Below are 22,050 nucleotides of genomic sequence, written 5' to 3'. Positions count from 1 at the left end.
CAAGGTCTGCAGCCTGAGTGAGGAAACATCTTTATTGTTAAAAGCCCTGCATGTAAAATGCCATTGTGAGAGCTTCTGGCTATCAGCTCTGGATGTTGGTTTCTGCTTAAGTCATGTCAGCAAAAATGATTTTCTGGGGAGGAAGTAAGTAATCTTTGAGTCAGACAAGGAATGGGAGACATCCACTGGAAAGAGTGGAGGTTAAGGGCCCATCAGCCTTGAATGCCACAAAGTTCTCAAGACTGCTGTTGCCTTAATGCTTTGTGATAAGCTGTGATAGGCAAGGTTACTGCTCCAGTAATTCTCCCTCTCACCACTTCATTAGGTTTGGGCTTTCTCATCTACCTGCTTTCAAACCTTTCCCTGTCCAATATAACATTTGAATGTAGGAGAGCCCTGCCTTTGGTTTTTAAGCCACTGTGCTGTGAGCTGTAGGGGCTCTGTTCATGGTGCAGAGGCTTGTGGGGTGCGTGAAGCTCAGCTGAAGAGGTGCCTTTGGCTGGCTGAGCTCTAGCTGTCTCCTTCAGTTGGAGCCCTGGGACAAGGGAGCCACTTGAAATGGGTCTGCGGTGTTGGTGGCAGGGGTGGGAGTGAGGGGAGGTGATAAACAAGGAGGAGGATTTAGTCTGAAAATAAAGTGCTAGGAGAGCAGATGCTGCTCTTGACAATCTGGAGGGGAGAAGTACTGAAGTGTGGTGATGGGAGAGCTGCAAAGGAGTTTCTGGTGTAGGAAGAAGCGTTTTCTCCATCTTGATCTCTCTGCACTTCAATATCAACAATATGTTAGTGTCTGTTCAGAAAGCCTATATATAGGCATGTCAGTTATGTTCAAAATCAGGCTTCTACTCCCAAGTTTATTGCCCAGTTTGGCTCGTATAGCTAATGGGAAGGGAAGAACTGTCAGTATTTTGAGGTATTGAAGTTGGGTTTTCCCATTTAGGTTTTTCTGCACTTGAAGACAGCGTGGCCAGTTAGAATGTGGTTTGAGCCCTTTTCTTTCACTTCAGAGCAAGGTGATTCTCTCTGTTTGAGGTGCTCTAGCAAACATTGACATGTGCTGTACCACTGCTAGAGCTGCAAAAAGCCAGCTGGTCAGGAGGGCTCCTGGGCACTCTAAACAGTGTGTCAGTGCTTTATTGGGTAGCAGTCTGGATAGAAATTTCTTGGTATTTTCAATTTTGAAGTCTATTAAAAGCATTTCAGTTAATTGAAGTGCAACTGGTTGCCTAGATCAGGAATGTGGATGTCTCATTTCTACTTAAATGGAAAGTAACTTATATCACAGTTACTGGCTGGAATTGCAGTGAATAAGCTAATGGCTGTTAATAGGGTTAGGTGACACTTCTCCCAGCAATTTAAAGTTCTGCTTTTGTGTCAGTAACTCTTGATGGCAAGAAGGACTCTCCCGTTTCCCTTGGAAAGCATGTTGAAAATGGTGTGTTCCTATACACTATGTACAAACATGGCCTTATGCTCAACTTGTTAACAGAAGTACTCTGTTAATCCAAGCTGAGTTTCTGGCTCAGGGCACCAGCAAACATTGACAGTATGGGTCCTGCAGAGCTTTGACTCACCTTACTGCTTGCTCAGAAGTGGGGCACCTGGGTTACAGATGGCTGTGCTTTAATGGTCTGGCCGGTGAGTGCAGAGTAGAATGTGGAAAGCTCCTGGGTAAATGGCATGTTTCTGCTCAATGGGTCTATAAACGTTTGAGTCTTCTTTCAGCTTGAACAGATAATCCGATATCATGGGCCCAAAAGTCTGTCTTGTGCAGTCAGCAGTTCCCTTCCTGTACCCGGTGCAGTAGGATGGGATGGAGCAATTGCTCCCTCAGACACATTAAGCCATGGTAAAACGGAAGACATTAAAAATCCAATGGGCTTCATAAAAATCATGTCAAAAAATGTGGCTGTTGCTGTGCTGTTCTCATCCCAGCTCTCCTGGAGGAAGTCCATTGCCCACAGTTGATTGCACGTCACTTACTGATACTCCATAAATCACTGCAGTTATACTTAACTGCTTCCTGACCTCCTTCAGTCAAAAGGATTAAAATTAATAGAGTTTCTCACCCACTTGGCTTCTATTAACCCCTGTCAGTATCCAGATGGCCTCTTGCCTTGCTGTGGCTCTACATGGGATGATCCCCAGGTGCTCTCTGGCTACTGAGCTAGGAAGTGTCAAGTGGGGACGTGTGCTGTAAGAGGGGTGTGTGTAGGTGAAGTCGAGCTGGAGATGACTGGTTCTGCTCTTCCCTCAGGAAAGACAAAAAGGTGGGGAAGCCCTTGAGGAAAGGGCTGGATTCAAGTTCCAAGTCCTCCAAACCCCCATGGGCTCTGCAGAATCTTCTCTGCCCGCTCCTCTGCTTTTTAGCACAGACCTTGTCAAAGCAAGGCTGAGCACTCCTGGAGCCTTGCTGCTCGTGGTTGCACTCCATGTATCTGCCTGCTGGGTTTTCTTTCTACCAGTCAAGTGGAAAACATGCTTACTATTGTGCAGTTAAAAATCCTTCAGCAGGTATCTGTTGATAATTACAAGTGTTACCCCTGTAATTCACCTGCAGCACTGTGCTGCTCGCATTTTTTGGTGTACTTTCCCTTTTATTGAGGCAGAAGAGGAAAAGAATGAGGGAGATGCTGTAGTTCCCAGTTCCAGAGCCTGCTGTGGGTGGAAGCTCTTACAAAACTGTGCTTGAGGAGCTGTTTCTTCTCTTGAGCTGCTGCCTCCTGTGAGGCCAGAGCATAACCTGGAACAATCTATGTTATTATCTAAGCTCCTGTAGTCTAATTGCTTTAATTTTCCCTCTGGCCCTGTTGGGAATGTTTCCCATTACTGAGTATCAAAGACTGGCATTGAAAGAACGTGTAAGAAGCAGAGTTTGTTACTTAATTTTATCTTTTCCTTAACACAAACCAGTCTCCAGATCTGGTCCCTGCTATGGCAGAAGAAGAGCTGGGTTCACATTGTAAGGGCTGCTTTGACACTAATGCTTCTAAATGAACTCTGATTTTTGGAAGGCTCATAAATGAGAGCAGGTTCAGAGATGTGTGTGATGTTCTGCTTTGTCAGGAACGTCTGAGGGGTTTCAGGGAAGTGACTCAATGCCCTCCTTGCCCTCAGGCAGGGTATAAAAAAGTGCATGTTCCTGTCAAATACTCTGTTTCTGTGAAAAATGGTCACTTGGCAGCCCCAAAAGGTGCAGTAATTTGGGTCATGGGCTCCTGCTTGAGTGCCCGGCAGGGTGCTCTGTGCTGCAGACAGCCCCTGACACTCTCTGCCTGTGTCCCAGGCTGGGATAGCCACTCTAAGGCGTGCAGCTATCCTTGTGGAAGGATATTAATACTCTTCTGGCTCTGGTGCAACCTCAGATCATGTTTTACCTCTCAGCACTTGCTGCAGCAGTGCTGGTGTCTGGGGGCTGCGACACTGAGCCTGGCTGTCAGGGTTGGAGCAGCCTAGCAGGAGCATACCCCGCACTGCTGATCCAGTGTTGGGTTTTGTCTCTTTAAACACATAACCTGAAGGTTATAAATGTGACAATACATCACTGGTGAACTTGTGCTCAGTGCTAGCTGCAGAGAACATCTGTAGGCAGGTGTGCTTTTTCTTTAATAGCATGTGTATGTGTTGTGCTCCTTCCCTTTCTCATTCTTCTTGTGCACAGATTTTACTCCTTAATGGCCCTCAGTAATGGTCAGTGGCTCTTGATCCTGGGCTCTGGCAGAGCCGGGATTCCCAGTACTCTGCAGGAGGTTCCTTGCCCTCATTGGCAAGGTGAGTCATAGCTGCTGTGCACTATAGCTGCCCTGCAGAGCAGAGGATGTGTTCTGCCACAGCATCACTGTCTTCCCTCTGACGCTGAAGAGCTGCCTGCCCTTCCTTAAGGCTTGAGGTTATGACTGGATAACTGCCTCTTTTAGAGGGAAAAGGTGGTACATGAGAAAACCAGGTCAGGCTGGTCTTGGATGGGTCCATAAGCTCAGGAAGTGACCCCAGACAGGGAAAGGCTATGATGATGCAAGTTATCCTACTGAGGTAAAGCATGTTCTCCAGATGGGTATGAGATACTGCTTAAAACACATACTGCTTTCTAGGCTAGAAACTGCTGGGTTGTATTTCAGGTGGTAATGGGAGATGTCTTGATGCTTACTTCAGCTTAGTTGTGGTAATAGAGGAAATCTGTCACTTTGTACTTCAAGGACTGCAGAGGACTGTTGAGCCTGGGTGCTACAGGTACCCCAGATTTACCTGCCTCTTGCTCATGTGCTCTGAAGTGATGATTTAAAGAGGCCTTTCACTGCTGCAGTGGGAGGAACTGACCCAACAGTCACAATAGCATCTTCCTTGATGCCAGAACTGTGAAGCTGAGCTGTTAAATCTAAGGAATCATTACAAGGCTTTTGATACTACAACCATAGGGGTACGTGCAGTGCAGGCTTCAAGGGAAGACAGGCCATGAAAACCTTTCTTGCTTTGCAGCCCATGATCCAAATTAAGAAGCTAAATTCTTGTGTGCTTCCACCTGGAAGTAATGCACTGCCCAGGTGCCAGTAGCTCACTTAGGTGTATCTCTATTGCTTACATGTATCTCAAGCAGCTTATTGCTGGGCATATAATGTTGTTTTCAAAGGCCAGCATCAGGAGCCTGAACTCTGCAGCCTGGGATAGCTTACCAAAATCCAAATTACTAAATGATATACTACTGCATAAAGGCTTGTAAGCATCTGGAAACATGAAAACTCCACAATTAGGGACCTGAAGGAGGGTTTGTACAGCAAACGTCTGTCAATGCACTCCTATTTCTGTCTGGAGCTTTGCCTAGAGAGCGTGCATTCCAGTGTGCCTTGTTGCTGGTTGAGGTTGTCTATGTCCTGTTCCTCAGTGAAGCAGACAGGGGTGTTTCCGTCACTGGCTTGTTTGTAGCTGAAGGTGGATAAGCATCTTTACTTGCCTTTAAGTTCTTAATGTAAGTATCTACCTCTGTCAGCTGGAAGATTAATGAAGTCTGGTTCTTCAGCCAGACTGGCTGGATACTGTGGCTCCTCAGGGCTTGATCCTTCAGCAGAGTCCATGTACTGCAGAACAGGGGGCATGGGGCAGTGTTCAAGGCCAGGTTGGACACAGGGGCTTGGAGCAAGCTGCTCCAGTGGAAGGGGTCCCTTCCTGTGGCAGGGGTTGGAGCTGGATGAGCTTTAAGGTCCCTTCCAACCCAAACCAGGCTGTGAAATTAAAGATGCTGAAGCATTGGGGGAGGAGGAGGGAAGGATGGTCTTCAAGGAGCTGGCTTTATCCTAGCACTTACACTTTATTAGTGGGTGCTTTTTTTCCTTACCAGATCAGTTTGTTCATGTCTGGGGAAGGACAGTGATTCTGAGGGAAAACCCAATGACTTTTGTGGCCATGAAAGGACCAAAGCAACTGATAGAAGCTTTAGATGAGTTTGCAGACAGAGGTATTGCCCTTAGGAGGAGGTGGCTGTCATGCAGCCCATACATGCTGTGGTACCGCATGGCTCGGCCATCAGGCACTGCTGCAGTAAGATGTGGACCAGCAGCCACAGAAGTGACTGGCAAGTCTCTAAAGCTGGTGGATGGAAACCAGACCAGGGCTCAGAAGTGCTGCTGGGTGGGAGCGCAGAGCCATGCTGGAGGTCTGCTGCATCACCGAATGGTTGTGCCCTTACTGTGTGCTGGGACTTTGGCTGTGGGAATCCTTCTCGTGTCCAGATCTCAGTTGCAGGCAGCAGTATTTGGAGGGGGATGCTTCATAGATGAGGCTGGGCTGGAGAAACACAGCAGAGGGGCTGGTCAGTGATTTCTGAGCTGGGATCACACTGCAGGCTTAGCGAAAGTTTGCCTTCTGGTTATCCTTAATTTGCAGACTAGAATGGAAATTGAGCTTGTGGTAATTCTTGATGCCTTCATGTCACGGGCAGTGATCATAGATGGGTATGGGTGACCTTGGATGAGTGCAGTGGGAAGACGCTGGCTGGGAATGGGGATCCACTATTTACCAGTTAATAGGCTCCTTGGTCAGTTGTACCACATAAAGTAACTGTCCTGCCTTCCCTCCCCCTTATGGTATCACTAGAGACCATGGGCGAGTTTGGTTGGTAACAGCTTCAGTTCCCTGACCAGTTCTTTCTGATGTTCATCCTCAGTGCTGTCCAGCTCGGTGAGTTACTCTAAGGGCACTGAGGTGGGCAGGAGGATGGCGGTATGGATGTGGCTGGAAGGGAGGCAGAGGAGGAAGTGCCCCTGCCAACAGAACCCTGCTTACCTTGAGTTAATGACCGAGTTGTTCTTTGTGCTTGGGTCAGTTGCTCCGATAACATCAGTTTCCTTTCTCTTGAGAAATAAATACCTTATTGCCAGGGTGCTTGGCTGGGTGAGGCACTGCAGCGCTTATCACCCAGCAGATCTGACCAAAGCAGGGTGGTTATTTTCCTGTGAGGACATAAGATGTCCTCGTGTCAGGAGATCTGGCATAAACCCAAGTTCCTTTTCCTTACCAATGGTGCTCCTGACTCAATTCAGATACCACCTTCTGTCTGTCCTTCCAGAACCCCTTGTGGGTGTGGAAAGAACAGGGCACCTTTTCACAGAATGATTTGTGTTCAAGAGACCTTAAAGCTCACCCAGCTCCAACCCCTGCCACGGGCAGGGACCCCTTCCACTGGAGCAGCTTGCTCCAAGCCCCTGTGTCCAACCTGGCCTTGAACACTGCCAGGGATGGGGCAGCCACAGCTTCTCTGGGCACCCTGTGCCAGCGCCTCAGCACCCTCACAGGGAAGAGCTTCTGCCTAAGAGCTCATCTCAGTCTCCCCTCGGGCAGGTTAAAGCCATTCCCCTTGGCCTGTCCCTACAGGCCCTTGTCCCAAGCCCCTCTCCAGGTTTCCTGTAGCTCCTTTAGGTGTTGGAAGATAAGTTAATGTATCAATAAGAGTCAATAGGATGAGGAATGTAAAACATTCTGGAGTTTCTAGATATGATAGTAGACCTGGGTCTTTCAGTTGAGGATCAGCTCTAGAAGCCAACCATGGAACGTGTGCAGTGGGGAGTGATGTCTCCATGAGATGACTGCTTTGGGGTTGAGAGGCTGATGAGTAGGAGAGGCACAGATGGGAGAACGCAGTTGGATAACAGGAATATTGGTGGTTGGAAATAGGCTTTTTCCTTGTCCAGATTATTTACTGGAGTAATGGAGGCTTTTGGTCCCTTCAAAAATGAAAAACTAACTTTGCATTCGTTACTGGAGGAATGGAGCATCAAAAGATGTCCCTAAATGCTGTAACTTGGCAAACAAGGGAGATTTAAATGCTTGTGGGAAAGAGACCAAGTGCTTCACTTTGTATTTACTCACATTTATTGTCTTTAAATGACTTTTTATGCAGGTAATTAAAGTGTTCTAAGCGAACTAGAAAGCAGTAATTTGAATGTAGCCTGTACTTTGAGTACTCCACGGCAAGGGCACAATTTCATGTTAGGAAAAATGTTATAGAACCTGGGAAGAAGTTTTGTGCTCCTTCTGGCTTTATTTCAGCACCGTTTACTGAGAGACCTCTTTGTGTGTGTTTTTCCTCAGACCTATTCCGGGCTGTTCTGCGTAGTGATAAATCCGTACAAGAACCTCCCGATCTATTCGGAGAACATCATCGAGATGTACAGAGGGAAGAAGCGCCATGAAATGCCACCCCACATTTATGCAATATCGGAGTCTGCATATAGATGCATGCTGCAAGGTAAGACCTGCTTAAATGGTATGAATAGTTAAATGCCAGCTGTCTGGGATGAACCTAAAACTCGGGAGCTTTGTTACCCGGCTACAGAGGAAGTTTGAACACAACCAGAATCTTTTCTAGTTCTTAAAGGATGGGGAAGGTTCCTGATTTAGAACCTTGAAGTGTCAGAAGAGTAGGTAGGAAGTGCACTGTGCCAGGTGGTGGCACATAAAGGTGCAGTGGAGATACTTCCTCCCTAAGGAAATAAAATCCATGTCAGAAGATGTCAGTGCACGGGCTGTGAGTGATGCTAGGAGTGAAAACGTGTGGTTGGAAAGGGAAAGCTAAAGTATGTGCGTGACTCGTCTCTAATTCGATCAAATTGTTGGTGTTTTGGCAGCTGGAGAATAATCTGAAGGGACAGTGACACAGCTGGGGGTTTGGGTTCAAGAGGAGGCCAGGGAAATGCCGAAGCTCATAGGCTTCTTTAGCTGTTTCCTCCGAGCTGGCATAGGTCATGTCTGTGGTAGAACGCAGGGTGAGCACGTGCTTTGAGTTCTGGCTTCAAGGCTGGGCTGGCAAATCTGCCAACTCTGAATCCGGCATCGTGTAACTGTGGTGAAATAAAACACGTGGTGCTGAGTTTGTACAGCAGCTCTTCTGGCACGGTGGGTTGGGAACCCTGGTCCTGCTCTCCCATGTTGGTTCCTATCTCAGTGCCTGTTGGACTGATAGGGGAACTCCAGCATGTTGTATCCAGAAAAGTGTGGGTAGGGAAGAGCATTTTCTGACTTAGACCTGGTGCAGATGTCTACAGAAGTAGGTTAAAAGCTGTTTGACCTCCTTCACTAAGCAAACTCTTTCTGCTACCAGGTAAACCAACCATTTAAATGTAAATATCTTTAAAAAGGCATTTCCTGGCTTTAAGTAAATTGCTTTAAGCCTTTGTTTCTTCAGTTGTGCCTTTGTCTTTAGGGCTGCTTAATGACAAACTAGAGGTTGCTGAGTGCTCTTTCACCCCAGAAAGAAACCCATAACCATCACCTCTGAGCAGGGTGAGGCAGGGGCAAGCAATGGGAGGGCAGCAAATCTAGGCCACTGAGAGTCAGGCTTCTCAGTGGGCATTTGCGGCTCTGTTTCTTTGTGGTTTTAGGAAAGAAAAACTAGGTCCTCCTGACCAGAGCAGCAGCTTCTAACAGCTGGGATGAGAGGATCCCTAATAACAAGTGTACGTGGAAAAATGGAGCAAACCTGGAGATTATTTCAAGGAGTCTATTCTTGGCCATCTCAAGTGGCTTGTGGATAAGGGCTTCCCACTCCAAAGGCACAATAGCTTTGGAAGTTGTGCCCAGTGTCCTCTGATGCAGTCAGTCAATGTCAGGAGCTTTGTGCTGCAGGTGCTCGGTGTGTGTTCACACACCAGCCGCCTGCTGATTTCCATTTCTGGAGATCCCGCTGCATGCACAAATGTTGCTATTTTTGGACGATGAAATGAAGAGCATTTTCACATGGTGGTGTGTGTTTGCTGACAGTTGTTTTCTTGTCACACTCCTAGATGGAGGTTTGTATTTTGTGTCAAATCTGTCTTTTTGTGGTGAATTCTTTTAATTTGAAAGAATGAAGCCATAGACTGGGCTAGGAATAGGTGATAGCAATGCAACAGGATCCGTTCATTAGGGAATAACTTCTTCAAGGTTAACTAAACCTGTGTTTCTGCTGCCCTTCACCTGTATGGAGCTACTCACTGTCTATTATAGCAAGTGACTGCAGTCAGCCAGTGCCCTCTCCCCTGATGTTCTGCCTTCAAGTGCACTGGCAAGGATGACTAAAAACTCTAGAAGAGGCATGAGCAGGTCTGTGCTTGGCAACCACTTTACTAAGCAAACTGTTCTTGCCTCCTGGGCTGGAGCAGACATAGGGGAAAACAGTGCTACTTGTAATGGAGTAGTGATGCTCTTCGCAGACATGGCTTCCTTTAGGAGGAAGGTGGTGTGCAAACAGCTGCTGGAGATAGACTTGCATAAAGTAAAAGACTCCCTGCTACTTGTGTTGGTGATTCTGTACAGTTACCCAGGCTTTACAGAGTCTTGTGAAACAGTGATGGGTGGTGATGAGGATGACTGGTGGTTGGAGAGCTCTGGCACTAGCACTGCTCAGCGCTGGTCCCTCTGCTTACAGACCCCCTAAATGGGGCCTGCTGTAGGGACAGGGACACCTTCGAGAGCAGAAATGAAGTTTTTGTATAAATAAAACCCGCAGTTACAACTTGGGTTTTGTAGTCATTTAAGCAACAAATAATTCTTGTCTTAACAGTAAGAGATTATTACAACATCCAGCTTCTTTTCTGGTTATCAGTGGTCAACTGAGTGTGCCTAGAATTTGGTGGGGAGAGCTAGGATCTCCCTGCCAGCTGAGGATTTAACATAGTGCCGAAAATGTCCTTACTCTTACAGCTGTGCCCTGTGCTTTGCTGGACTCAGTCTTTACCTGATGGAACAGAAAATGTTTATCAGAAACTTTTGGCTAGTAGGAATAGATCTGTAATCAAGAACCAGCTGTATGAGCATCACAGTTGGGTTGGAAGGGACCTTAAAGCTCACCCAGCTCCAACCCCTGCCACGGGCAGGGACCCCTTCCACTGGAGCAGCTTGCTCCAAGCCCCTGTGTCCAACCTGGCCTTGAACACTGCCAGGGATGGGGCAGCCACAGCTTCTCTGGGCACCCTGGGCCAGCGCCTCAGCACCCTCACAGGGAAGAGCTTCTGCCTAAGAGCTCATCTCAATCTCCCCTCGGGCAGGTTAAAGCCATTCCCCTTGGCCTGGCCCTACAGGCCCTTGTCCCAAGCCCCTCTCCAGGTTTCCTGCAGCCCCTTTAGGCACTGGAGCTGCTCTCAGGTCTCCCCTTCAGGAGCCTTCTCTTGTCCAGGCTGCCCCAGCCCAGCTCTCTCAGCCTGGCTCCAGAGCAGAGCTGCTCCAGCCCTCGCAGCAGCTCCATGGCCTCCTCTGGACTCCAGCAGCTCCACGTCCCTCTTGTGTTGAGGGCTCCAGAGATTAATCACAGTGTTTCGGATCAAGGTGTCAGAGGTCTCTGCTGGCATTTATTTGCAGCATAATCCTTGAATGAGGTGGTTTTGTGGTGAGTTACTAACACAAAGTTACAGTTGTAAAACTGTTCTTCTCCAGTTCATGTCCATCTTTGTGCATGTAGTTGCTTTGGGAGGTGGGGTGGTAGGAGAGTGGGATAGGGAAGGTGAGGTTTTCCAGTATCATTGCAAGTCATGCTATTGCTATTACAGCATGTTTACAGGTTTCTTTTGATAGGAATGACTCTGTGTTCCCAGTATTTGACATCTAAAGTTTAATTATTAGGATTCGTACATGAAATTGAAACCATGGGAATGCAATTCCTTTGGATAGTGTGACCGTACCCTTATAGGAATATCTTGGCCACTAATTCAGGTCAGTGAAGTGGCTGTTTCCTGGGCCTGTGCAGTGGCACCTTGGTCAGTATGAACACATTTACTTGCTTTGGAGCTAATCACAAACTGGTGATTTTCTAGGTGTTTGCCAGGGGTGTTCACAGAATGTAACAGGATACCTCGACCTGAGCACCCTGGTGTCTGAAAACACAGGTTTCCTGTGCTGGTAATCAGGCACAGTGAGTAAATTTATGCAGTATATTAATGCTTTCATACCTTTACTTCAGAGCGTGATGGTCAGAGAGCAGCTTCAAGCTTCTGCTAATCTGAAGTTGTGTACGTTTAATATTTGTGCTTAGACAACAACTACAGATTGTAGGTTTAGGTTGAAAGCTAAAGGTGTTTTGGTCTACAACTGCTCATTGTTTTCTGCTGCTTAAAATGGGACTAGCTGCAAGGAAGTAGTTATTCCTTGTCTTACATGTTGCAGGAAATGCTCCATGTTGTTGCAGCGGTGATACAAGCAGAGCACTGCGCTTCATGGCGCACTGCTGGGGAAAAGCTGGGTGGGAGCAGTGCTGGCTTCAGGCATCCAGCTGCTGCTTGAGGAATGTCCTGGATTGGAGCTCCAGGAGCAGTTTGTGGTGGTTTGGCTGTGGCGCACCAGGGATCGGAGGCAAGTTGTGCAAGGAAAGGCAAACCTGGGTTGCTTGATCTGGGAGGTGTTGCCTTTCCTGCAGGACTTGTAAAGCTGGAGTGTGAACCCAGTCAGGGTGAACAGCAGCGAGGCTGCGGGGATGCTCCGGCCGTGGCAGTCAGGATGTCTTGTCAGGAAAAGACTCCTTACCCGGTGCCTTGACCTCAGCAGAGGATGAGGTGCAGTTCAGCTGCACACCCTGCGGTTCCCCTGCTCTCCCTCAAAGCAGTGTGGTGGCAGGGGGGCTGATGGCACAGGGGGCTTAGTGGATTTCTCCTGTGCTTCCTCTTCATTTTCTCTGTGTGGTGAAGCAGGGAGGAGTACGCATAACCCTGGGGCTTTTAGGCATAGTGGAATAGTTCAGCCCTAGACAGAAGCCACATGCAGAGCTGAGGAGGGTTGGAGCTGCACAGAGGAGCACTAGGCTGAGCTTTCCACTGCTGCTGGGCACTTGACATGGCCGTAAGGAACTGGTCTCCTAATCCCTGTGACAACGGTGACCTTAATTCTGTTTGGTAATACAATTTGCAAGACTTGTGGTGTTCTTCTGTGCTGCTAAAAGTCGGAAGCAGTAGGAGAGAAAGGTATGAGAGGGGCTAGGGTTTTCTGTAAGGGAAGAGCTTCTGCAGGTGTGATGGCTCAGCCAGGACTGCTTTACCAGCAAGGGAGAGGTGGTTTGGGTAAATGCAGCGCTGATGTTTTTCCTCAGTGCTTTTCCCATACTTGGCTTTCCCTTCTCCCTCCTCCCTCCCCATTCTGCCACTGTGCTGCTAGAGGAAGCATGGTATTGTTTTATTACGCCTCTTTATTCATTGACCTTTCAAATGGCTTTGGAAGAAATATTAAGGAAAACTTGTTGGCTTTTTGTTGCCAAAGACCAGCTTGTACTAATATTCATCTTGTATAATTATGCTGAGTCTCTCCTTTTTATCCTGTTTCCCTGAAGACACCTTGATGAGCACTGAATTAGCACTGGTATTTTAGGACTGCCTTTAATCCTGTTGCAGAGGAGGTTTATCAGAAATGGCGTAATACGTGAACACTTGGTGTTGGAGGAGCCAGTGTTTCCTGCAGATGGAATCCTTCTCTCTCAAGAACACTGTATTGATCTACATGTTTAGTTCATCTCGACTTAAGCTCTCCCTTTGGGGATGTGGTGTCCTCCTGAAGATCTGGAAAGAAAGAATTGTCACTAAAACTGAGAACTCTTTTCTTTAAAGGTCTCTTAAATCTCAAATGAAAGAGGAAAAATTGCTCCGAGACTTGAGAAGCCTGGAAGTGATGAGCAGTGTCCTCTGTTAGGTGGGGTGTATGTGGAGCCTCTCGCGTGTGCAGTTCATAGTCTTGGCATTTTCATTACATCTTGATTTACCAGGAGATGCCCCAAAGCTTTTTAACCAGTTGCAAAGGGCAGAGTGGGAATCTGAGCAGGACCAGCTGCTCGGTACTCCCGATGGGAAGGCTTTGTAGACCTTATTGTTACATTGCGATTGCTGGGTGTTCACTTTGTCCACTCAGACTGGTGCGGAATGTGAATCCTTGGGTGACAGGAACGTTAACATCGGGATGGTTTGTGTACCAGTAGGAATGGGATATACAGTGCTCTTAATGGCTGAGTGGAGGGAAAGAGATTCTTGAAGCAAGAAATGGAGTAGCAAAGCCCTGAAATCCATCCTGCTGAAGCAGTTTTCTGCCTCATTGTGTTTGAAGTTCAATGATAAGTGCTTCTGTCAGTGGAACCGTTCATGTACTACTTGAGCTCCTTCCCCTTGCCCTTCTCTTCTGTCTCTTGGTACCAAGTCTGTGCTGCTGTGCCTGTGAAGTTTCTTTATTTCAATCATTGCCCCTTACTAGACCATCTCTGACTGACATTGGGGCGATTACTTATTGAACATGCCTGAACTTAGTTTCTAGAACTCAAGTGGACTGTTGTGTCTTAACTCTTCTGTTACTGTTGGGGAAGTTCTGGTGCTTTATGGTGCTTGTGACAAGAGTTCCTCGCCTTTGGTTTTCTCTGTGTCAGAATGTGTTTGGAACCCTGCTCTTCACTGGTGTCCAGCCTCAAGGTTACAGCTGAATTAGGCGTGATGATATTTACAGTGAGCAACCTTTGCTAAGGCTCAGTTGCTTCCAAGTGTAACTTGAAGTGCTTGACTCAAGGTTTTTTGCCTAACTTTCTGGTATTTAAAAACGAGGCGGGAGTGACAGTTAGGTCAACAGTTCTTGGGTTCTTTGGTGCCTTTTCTCCCCACTTGTGAAGGGCTGTAGCAGATTTGCCAGTTCCATGGTATTTTCTGTTGATATTCTGACCAACTGATGATGATTTTCAGTTTAAAAGGTGCTCTGCTGGCCTCGGAATTGAGCTGCGGCTGTGCTAGCCTGCAGCCAGGAATTCAGGACTTAAGTGTATCCCACTTATGAAATCACTCATGAGATGAATCACTTTGTGCTTGTTGCTCAGCCAGCACTTGCTTCTACTCTGAAGCTTCAGTTTAATTTAAACTCCGTTTATTTTGAGGTAGTTGTGAAATGGATAATGCCTTTCTGTTTGGCTTTAGCCTTCAGATGACATACATCAAGACATTATTGCTTGTGCAACGCAAACTGCAACGTGTTCTGTTCTTGCCAGCACCTTGCCTTGCACTAGGGGCTGCAGGGTTTGCACAGTGCCTGGTTTCTATCATCGTGTCTGTGAACGAGGAGTTCAGTTACACTATAGCTGCTACTGCAATTGCAGTAGCTCCTTTTTCCTCCCCCTTCCTCTTCACTTTGTTATAGTCTCACAAGGAAGCTACATGGAGCAATTTCTATCACGTAGCAAGTGGAGCAGAAGTGATGAGGGGCTGGTGGTGTTCTGCTCTTTGTCGTCAATAATCCAAGGCTCACGTAGAGTCGTAGAGAGTTTGTGTTCAAAGCTCATCCAGTCCAACCCCCCCTGCAGTGTGCAGAGACATCTTCAACTAGATCAGGTTGCCCAGAACCACATCCAGCCTGGCCTGGGATGTCTCCAAGGATGGTGCATCCACCACCCCATTGCCAGTTTGTGTCTCCCTGTATTTCTAGCTTCCTGTCACTTCTCCATACTTAATACTTTCAGGTGTTTGGCTGCTTATGTCCTCCTGACAGACTTGGTGCCCCTTCCGCAGTGGTGAGAAGCTGTGCAGCTCTGGTGTGCCGCTTTGCAAAGCTGGTGGCTTTCTCAGCACTCGGGGGCATTAAAATTCTGTTTATTCTCAGGCTTTTTCAGAGTGATGGCAGAGCTGTCCGATGGTGTGGGGAAGGAAAATCCAGAAGGAGCAACAGGGAAAAACTGTGACTACCTCTTCGTGTGCGTCTGCTCAGGGAAGCTCTCAGGCAGGGAATGTTCCCCAGAGGAAAACATCAGGGAGTCCCTCTCGAGCTGAGGGGTCAGTAAATAGAAAAATGATGGTGGCAAACTGTGCAAGAACCGAGTTCTTCATGTCAGTGATGGAGTAGCTGCACGGGAGCATCTGGCACAGACGCTGGGCACCAAAGCACTGGGTGTCAGCTGCTGGGTGCCATCCCTTTGTGATTCCTCTTCACATCTGGGCATCTGAAGATCAGTCTGCTCACGGGTGGTGTCAAACACGTTGATAGAAACTGTTCAAAGTGTAAAATTAGCCTTTGGAGGATCATACATACACATATAATCAGATCTAAAGACTCTGAATGGGTTTCTAAAGCGAGCTCATGCCTTGCAGATGTGTTGGTCTGTGGATAAATCTGTATGGATGAGGAGTGGCTGGTATGGCCTGCGTGGCTTTCCAAAAGTAGTCTGATAACCATCCTAACCAGAGGCTCTCAAGTAACTGCAATGAGAGGAAAGGCCTTCAGACACATACAGAACTGGTTAAAGACTCACCAGTCTTGTCCACTGTTTTCTGCTCTGTGTGCTTTGGCAGGATTACTGCTGAAAACCCCATGGGACCTGCACTCACCACGTTCATCCTTCTTGTTCATAAATGTCTTGCCTGGAAAAGGGAAAGGGTTCTGAGAGGATACTAGGCTTGTATCAAGGGTTACTGGCTGGAAGTAGCGTAAGGAATGTATGCTGCTTATGTTTAGAAAAATGGCAGTTGGGAGAAGAAAATGCTTGTGTTGGGTGCATGAGCAAATTGGGTGCATGAGCGAATGGGAGTAAAAGTTCTCTTGGCCTTAAAGAAATGAAGGTCAATGTCTTTCCTCCCAGGGAGAGGAGATCATAGAGTCCCAGACTGGTTTGTGTTGGAAGGGACCTCAAAGCTCATCCAGCTCCAACCCCTGCCATGGGCAGGGACCCCTTCCACTGGAGCAGCTTGCTCCAAGCCCCTGTGTCCAACCTGGCCTTGAGCACTGCCAGGGATGGGGCAGCCACAGCTTCTCTGGGCACCCTGTGCCAGTGTTTCTCTTTAAGAACTATTCAGAATCAAACCAAACAGAAAATTGTTTAAAATGTAAGGAGGAATTATTAACTTGGGGCCTTTGAGAAAAGGATTTTGATGTTTGACCTGTCTCAGTTCACTGGAGATATCCATTCTTCCCAAATCTTGATTGCAGACAAATGTTTATCCTGATCATTGCCAGTGTGTGGACTTGGCTGTGCTCTACCTGTCCATGCTCACCATGTGCCCAGCCTAACACTTGGGCATGTGAAGTGGTAGAAACTCATGAGCTTTTGTCTCCGGAAATGTCTCATGAGACTAACAGCGGCTGTTACATGTTCTTGGGCAAGTGCTTTACAACTTCCAGTGGTGTTCAGTGGCTGGAAGAAGTAATCAAGTCCACTGCTGAAGAGCAGAGGTATAAGGAGTCTGTACAGCAAATGTGGGACTCGAAATCTTGTCAGATAAACATGCTCATCAAAGGGCTTTTATGGGTCTTAGAAAATGCCCATCAGGGAATTGCTTACTTGAACAACTTATTGCTGGGTTCTGGGTTAAAATCACTGCTGTGGCTGGCCCTGCTGGGGTAAGGGGTTGTGCTGGATTCAGTCGTTAACATACTGTTAGCATCCTTGCTGTTCTCTCAGACTTGGAGTTTGGGGGTAATGGAGCAGCTTAGGAAGGAAGAGCCCACTAGAGCACAGTTTGCAGCTGGTTTCGCTCAGTGGTTTGCGCTTGCTTGTTTGTTTGGCAAGAAGAGCTCAAGTTAAATGAGTGAGCTTACATGGCACATCTTCCAGTTAAAGACCTCCTGGAGTCGTGGTTTTGGTTGACAGTATGATCTTTGTTGAGACAAAGCTGTCCTACATGGGAAACAAAACAACTTTGAGCAGGGGTGCAGAATGGTTTCAGAACCCTTGCTCCTATGACAGTGCAAATAAACCTGTTCCAGGCTGTGCTTTGCCAACTGCTGCTAATCTGAGGTTCCTTCTAAGCAGCATTCAAATAAAAACTGAAAAGTAAGTGTAGGGACAGCCTGTGTAAGGGCTTGTTTTGCGCATTTCTACTAGGAGAACATGAATTGGGAAGGCTGAGCATCATAGAGTCGCCCCGGTTGGAAAAGCCCTTTAAGCTCATCCAGTGCAACCTTTCCCCAGCACTGCCAAGGCCACCCCTAACCCATGGCACTGAGGCATCGTCTCCATGGGGTGTGAACACTTGCAGGGACGGTGACTGCAGCCCTGCCCTGGGCAGCCTGTTCCAATGCCTGAGGAACAAGAAGCGTAAGCCAAGTCCCTGCAGCTCTGGCTGGAGCAGGTTAAGAAGTTGCTGCCTTGGGGATTGTTCCCCCCTTTAGTGAAGCTGCACTGAACCTGTGTGTGAGAGCCAAGCACTGCATTGACATTGAGTCACTCCCATCAGTTGTAGCTGCCTCAGTGGCTGGAGGGGCAGGAGTGCCCCTGGCCAGAGGGGTTTCTGCAGCGTGGGTCAGCCATGGGGACTGTGCAGCTCTCTCTGGGCTCTCTCCAAGCTGAAGCCTGACTTCTGTTCTCTGCTTATGTCTGTAACTGCAGCGCTTGCCTGTGTTGCATAATAGATGAGGGGTGTTTGCACATCCTGTTAGAGATCCATACCTGTTTGAATGGGTTTGCTGGGGAAGGAATGCGTTACCTGTTAAATTCTGCTCACAGATGTAGCAACACTGGGTTAGTTCCAAAGTGAGACTTTCTAAAGCTTCTCTGAATGACAGTTAATAAAGGTAGTGGAAGGCGGCCAGTGAAAACATAACCCATGTTTGAGCTTACGCAAACCTCATGAGGACTTTCGGACAAGGGCAGGTAGTGACAGAGGGAATGGCTTTAACCTGCCAGAGGGGAGACTGAGATGAGCTCTTAGGCAGAAGCTCTTCCCTGTGAGGGTGCTGAGGTGCTGGCACAGGGTGCCCAGAGAAGCTGTGGCTGCCCCATCCCTGGCAGTGTTCAAGGCCAGGTTGGACACAGGGGCTTGGAGCAAGCTGCTCTAGTGGAAGGTGTCACTGCCCGTGGCAGGGGTTGGTATTGAGAGAGCTTTAAGGTCCCTTCAACCCAAACAAGGCTGGGATTCTGTGACTGAAAAAAGGCAAATTCCAGCTCTGTGGTGTGCACTGAGAAGTTGCCCCCGGTTCCCGTCAGTGGGCAGGACGCAGTCTAACAGCTATTTGTTTTCTGGTCATGCTGACTCAGCTGGGCTTGCACCTCTACAACAAATGTCACAGTGGTTTCTTTAGGAATGGGGGTGATTTCAAGCCAGTGTTGCTCATGCCCCACTCGTGGCTGTGCAGCGCCCGTGGGTCAGGACCATGCCGGGGATGCTGCTCTGTGCGGGGCAGGGAGCTGCTGCAGCCCCGCAGGGGATACCTGCACTGGGTGCTGCGGGACCAGCCATGGCTGGAGCTTACCTGACCCCTGCTATGCTTCCCCTGGTAATTATTAACATCCCTTGCAGCTGGGCAGCAAGTACAGCTGGACTCTGGCTCTTGTCATTTAGCTCCCGTCTGTTAGGATGAGGGATAGAGCCGCTTTGCAGAAAAAAACCCCAAACCAAACAGCCCATGTCTTTTGTTAGTCTAACTCCATAAGTAGCAGAAACACCTCTGCATTGATGCCTCTGCCTCACGCAGGAAAGGTGCCTTCTCAGCCCTTCTCAAAAGGGCTGTGATAGGACGAGGGGTGGTGGGTTTAAACTAAAAGAGGGAGATTCAGGCTGGATGTGAGGGAGGGATTCTTTACACTGAGGGTGGTAAAACACTGGCACAGGCTGCCCAGAGAGCTGGTGGATGCCCCATCCCTGGAGATGTTCAAGGCCAGGCTGGATGTGGTTCTGGGCAACCTGGTCTAATTGAAGATATCCCTGCTCATTGCAGGGGGTTGGACTAAATAAGCTTTGAAAGTGCCTTCCAACCCAAACTATTCCATGAGTTTCAAAAGACCTGGAGGTATCTTGGAGTAATGAGACAAAGTACATGAGAGGCAGGAGGGGAATCCTGTCTGTCCGCAGTGGTTTGTGGCAGTTCAGCCTGACAGGCTTTCTGAGACTGCTTTCCAGGTAGCGGAAATGGAGCAGACACCATCTGTGTCTCGTATTGTGCTTTATGTGGAATTCCAGATAAACAGAGAGCTGGCAATTGGAAGTTGAGTTAAACCAGCGCTGCTGTTGGCATTGGGCTGAAGGGAGAGTCCAGACATAATTCTTCATGGACTGGTGTCTGAGCAGCACTGGGGGCTTGCAGCGGGTTGTGGAACAGGGTCTGAGCACTGATGCAGCAAAACCACTGGATCCCTCTGGGGAGTGGAGTGCACCTCGATTTGATCTTGCTTCTAGTGTGAATTAGTGTCACACATGGTAGGACAAAGAGAGGTTCTGCAAGGTTATTGCCTGGCAGTTTCAAGACAAAAAGACTTGCATGTAAAAACTGACCAAAAATGAATAGGCTGATGATAAAGCAAGGAGAAAAAGATAAATGCAGCATCAAGGTACACTGAGGGATGGTGTTCTCCTAAAGAGTCCTTGAACATTTCTGACCTCCTCATTCCTGCTTTTAGAAGCATAGTGCAATGATCCTTCTCATCTTTCTTGAAGATACCTGTGATGTCTCCATCCTTCTAAGCACCTGAGACCTCACAAAGAGATGAACCTGACAATGATATTGTCCAGCTCCTTTAGCACTGGTGCATAGTAGTGCATAGAATCACAGCAGATTTGTGTTGGAAGGGACCTTAAAGCTCCTCCAGTTCCAACCCCTGCCATGGGCAGGGACCCCTTCCACTGGAGCAGCTTGCTCCAAGCCCCTGTGTCCAACCTGGCCTTGAACACTGCCAGGGATGGGGCAGCCACAGCTTCTCTGGGCACCCTGGGCCAGCGCCTCAGCACCCTCACCGGGAAGAGCTTCTGCCCAAGAGCTCATCTCAGTCTCCCCTCGGGCAGGTTCAAGCCATTCCCCTTGGCCTGTCCCTACAGGCCCTTGTCCCAAGCCCCTCTCCAGGTTTCCTGCAGCCCCTTTAGGCACTGGAGCTGCTCTCAGGTCTCCCCTTCAGGAACCTTCTCTTCTCCAGGCTGCCCCAGCCCAGCTCTCTCAGCCTGGCTCCAGAGCAGAGCTGCTCCAGCCCTCGCAGCATCTCCATGGCCTGCTCTGGCCTTGCTCCAGCAGCTCCACGTCCCTCTTGTGCTGCTGCCCCAGAGCTGGATCAGGACTGCAGGTGAAGCATCAGATTGTTTGAGCATGGTCAGGTTCCTTAAACAGTCAGTCCTGGTTTGATTAACTGCAGGTGTTGTAATTTGGAATGTCAGCTCTGTTGTGCTGGCAAGTGACACGCTGTTTCTGAAGTTCACTGGAATGTTTAATGGGTTCCTGTTGGCAAAATACTGACCATGCTTCTTTGGGCTGCCCTTGTCTGTTGGTGAAGTTGCAGAATGTGCATTGAGGAGGGAATGACTAAGCTGTACACAGCAGAGATTGTTGCACAACTGGAGGTAGAGGTGAAGTGTAGGATAAACAGCACTATTGCAGCAATCCCTTGGTTCATGTGTGTTAGGGTACGCTTGTTCTTCAGTGAGGTGGGTGCTCAGCAAACAAACTTGTGCCTGTCACTCTCGCCCTTACGCCGGTTAGAGGTGTTTGTTGCACGTCACTTCATAGTGTTAAGTGTTTGGTGATAGTTTATGGGGTAACCAGGCAACATTTTAGAGACAAACACAGAATCTCAAGGCATGCTTGGTCTCTGTAACCAGATGCCTTCCTGTGCTTATCAGTCCAGTAGGACTGAGCTTGGGGTTGAGGAATGGCAGATTGTCAGACAGCCCGCGAGCTCTGCAGTGCTGTGTAGCCTTTATGGCCCCGGTGCTGTGAGTGCTGTCACAGCAGCAGACCCTGTGCTGATGGGCACGTCTCTTTGCTCCAGGCATTGACCCGTTTTCACTAAACTTGTCAAGAGTTCAGTTTGCAATGTCCTTGAATAGATGGATATTTGAGCTTGTTCACCTGCAGCAAAGGGCAAATACACAGCAGATTTTCCAAGCCTGGCATCCACAACAAACAAAGCTGTTGAGCGGGGAACCAAACTGTTCTTGGTTTATGCTCCATGGCACCTGGGTGTTTAATACTGTCTAAAAATACACAAGAGCCCTCCAGTCCCACTGCGCTGCTGCCTCTTTTTAGAAAGGCAATTCCTCCCATTTGAGAAATAGCAAAGAAGTTGCTGCTTCCACCCCAACAAAAGGAACAACCTTGGCTCTGTCTGCTGCAGAAATGGGGCTGGTGCTTTATTGCTGCTGAATAGGTGCTTCGTGCTCTGGAGAGAGAACAGGAAAGCTGTGTCAAATGGAATGATCCACAAGAGCCTTGTGCTCGGCTTTTGGGTAGGGCAACCCTTGATGTACCTGCAAACAAGAACCACTTTCCTCTCCATCACTACCTGAGGCTGGATGTGCAGCAGCCCATGGCTTGCTCTTCAGCTGGAGATTGGGGAAGCAGGGCAAGACTTGCACATTAACCCTTTTATCTCAGCACACTTACTTCATGTTGTTACCTAAATGAAGGCTGGATGCAAAAGGGAAGATGCTTAAGGGGTGGTGGGGTTGTGAGAGAGGCAATGTTTGTATGGAAGCTACTGTGACAAGAATTGTAGGTGCTGTTGAAGCAATGGGAGATGGGTTAAACGTGACAGGAGGTAATACAGCTGTGGAGTTGTTTTCATAGATTTGTGTGTTTGGTTCAAGCTCAAGAAATGGCTTTCCAGTTGGGATAGCTCCAGTTGGCTTTTTCCGTTCATTCCGAGTCAAACTGTGAGGGATAAAGGCA

General features: G+C 48.2%; 1 protein-coding gene across 5 annotated transcripts in view; it reads left to right on the top strand.

The window, feature by feature from the left end:
* The window catches only part of MYH10 (myosin heavy chain 10), a gene marked incomplete at both ends in the record, with an annotated part of 91,656 nt that overhangs the window by 4,456 nt on the left and 65,150 nt on the right, over nt 1-22,050 (top strand). For all 5 annotated transcript variants that reach the window (XM_080629510.1, XM_080629511.1, XM_080629512.1 and 2 more), the window contains one exon: nt 7,582-7,738. In XM_080629510.1, coding sequence (XP_080485636.1) covers nt 7,582-7,738 — 157 coding nt within the window. The remainder of the gene's footprint in view (nt 1-7,581; nt 7,739-22,050) is intronic.

This window comes from Psittacula echo, assembly GCF_963264785.1.
Source record: "Psittacula echo genome assembly, chromosome: 14".
Lineage (NCBI taxonomy): Eukaryota > Metazoa > Chordata > Aves > Psittaciformes > Psittacidae > Psittacula > Psittacula echo.
The sequence above is the reverse complement of the archived record's forward strand: the minus strand, read 5'-3'. Positions and strand labels throughout refer to the sequence as shown.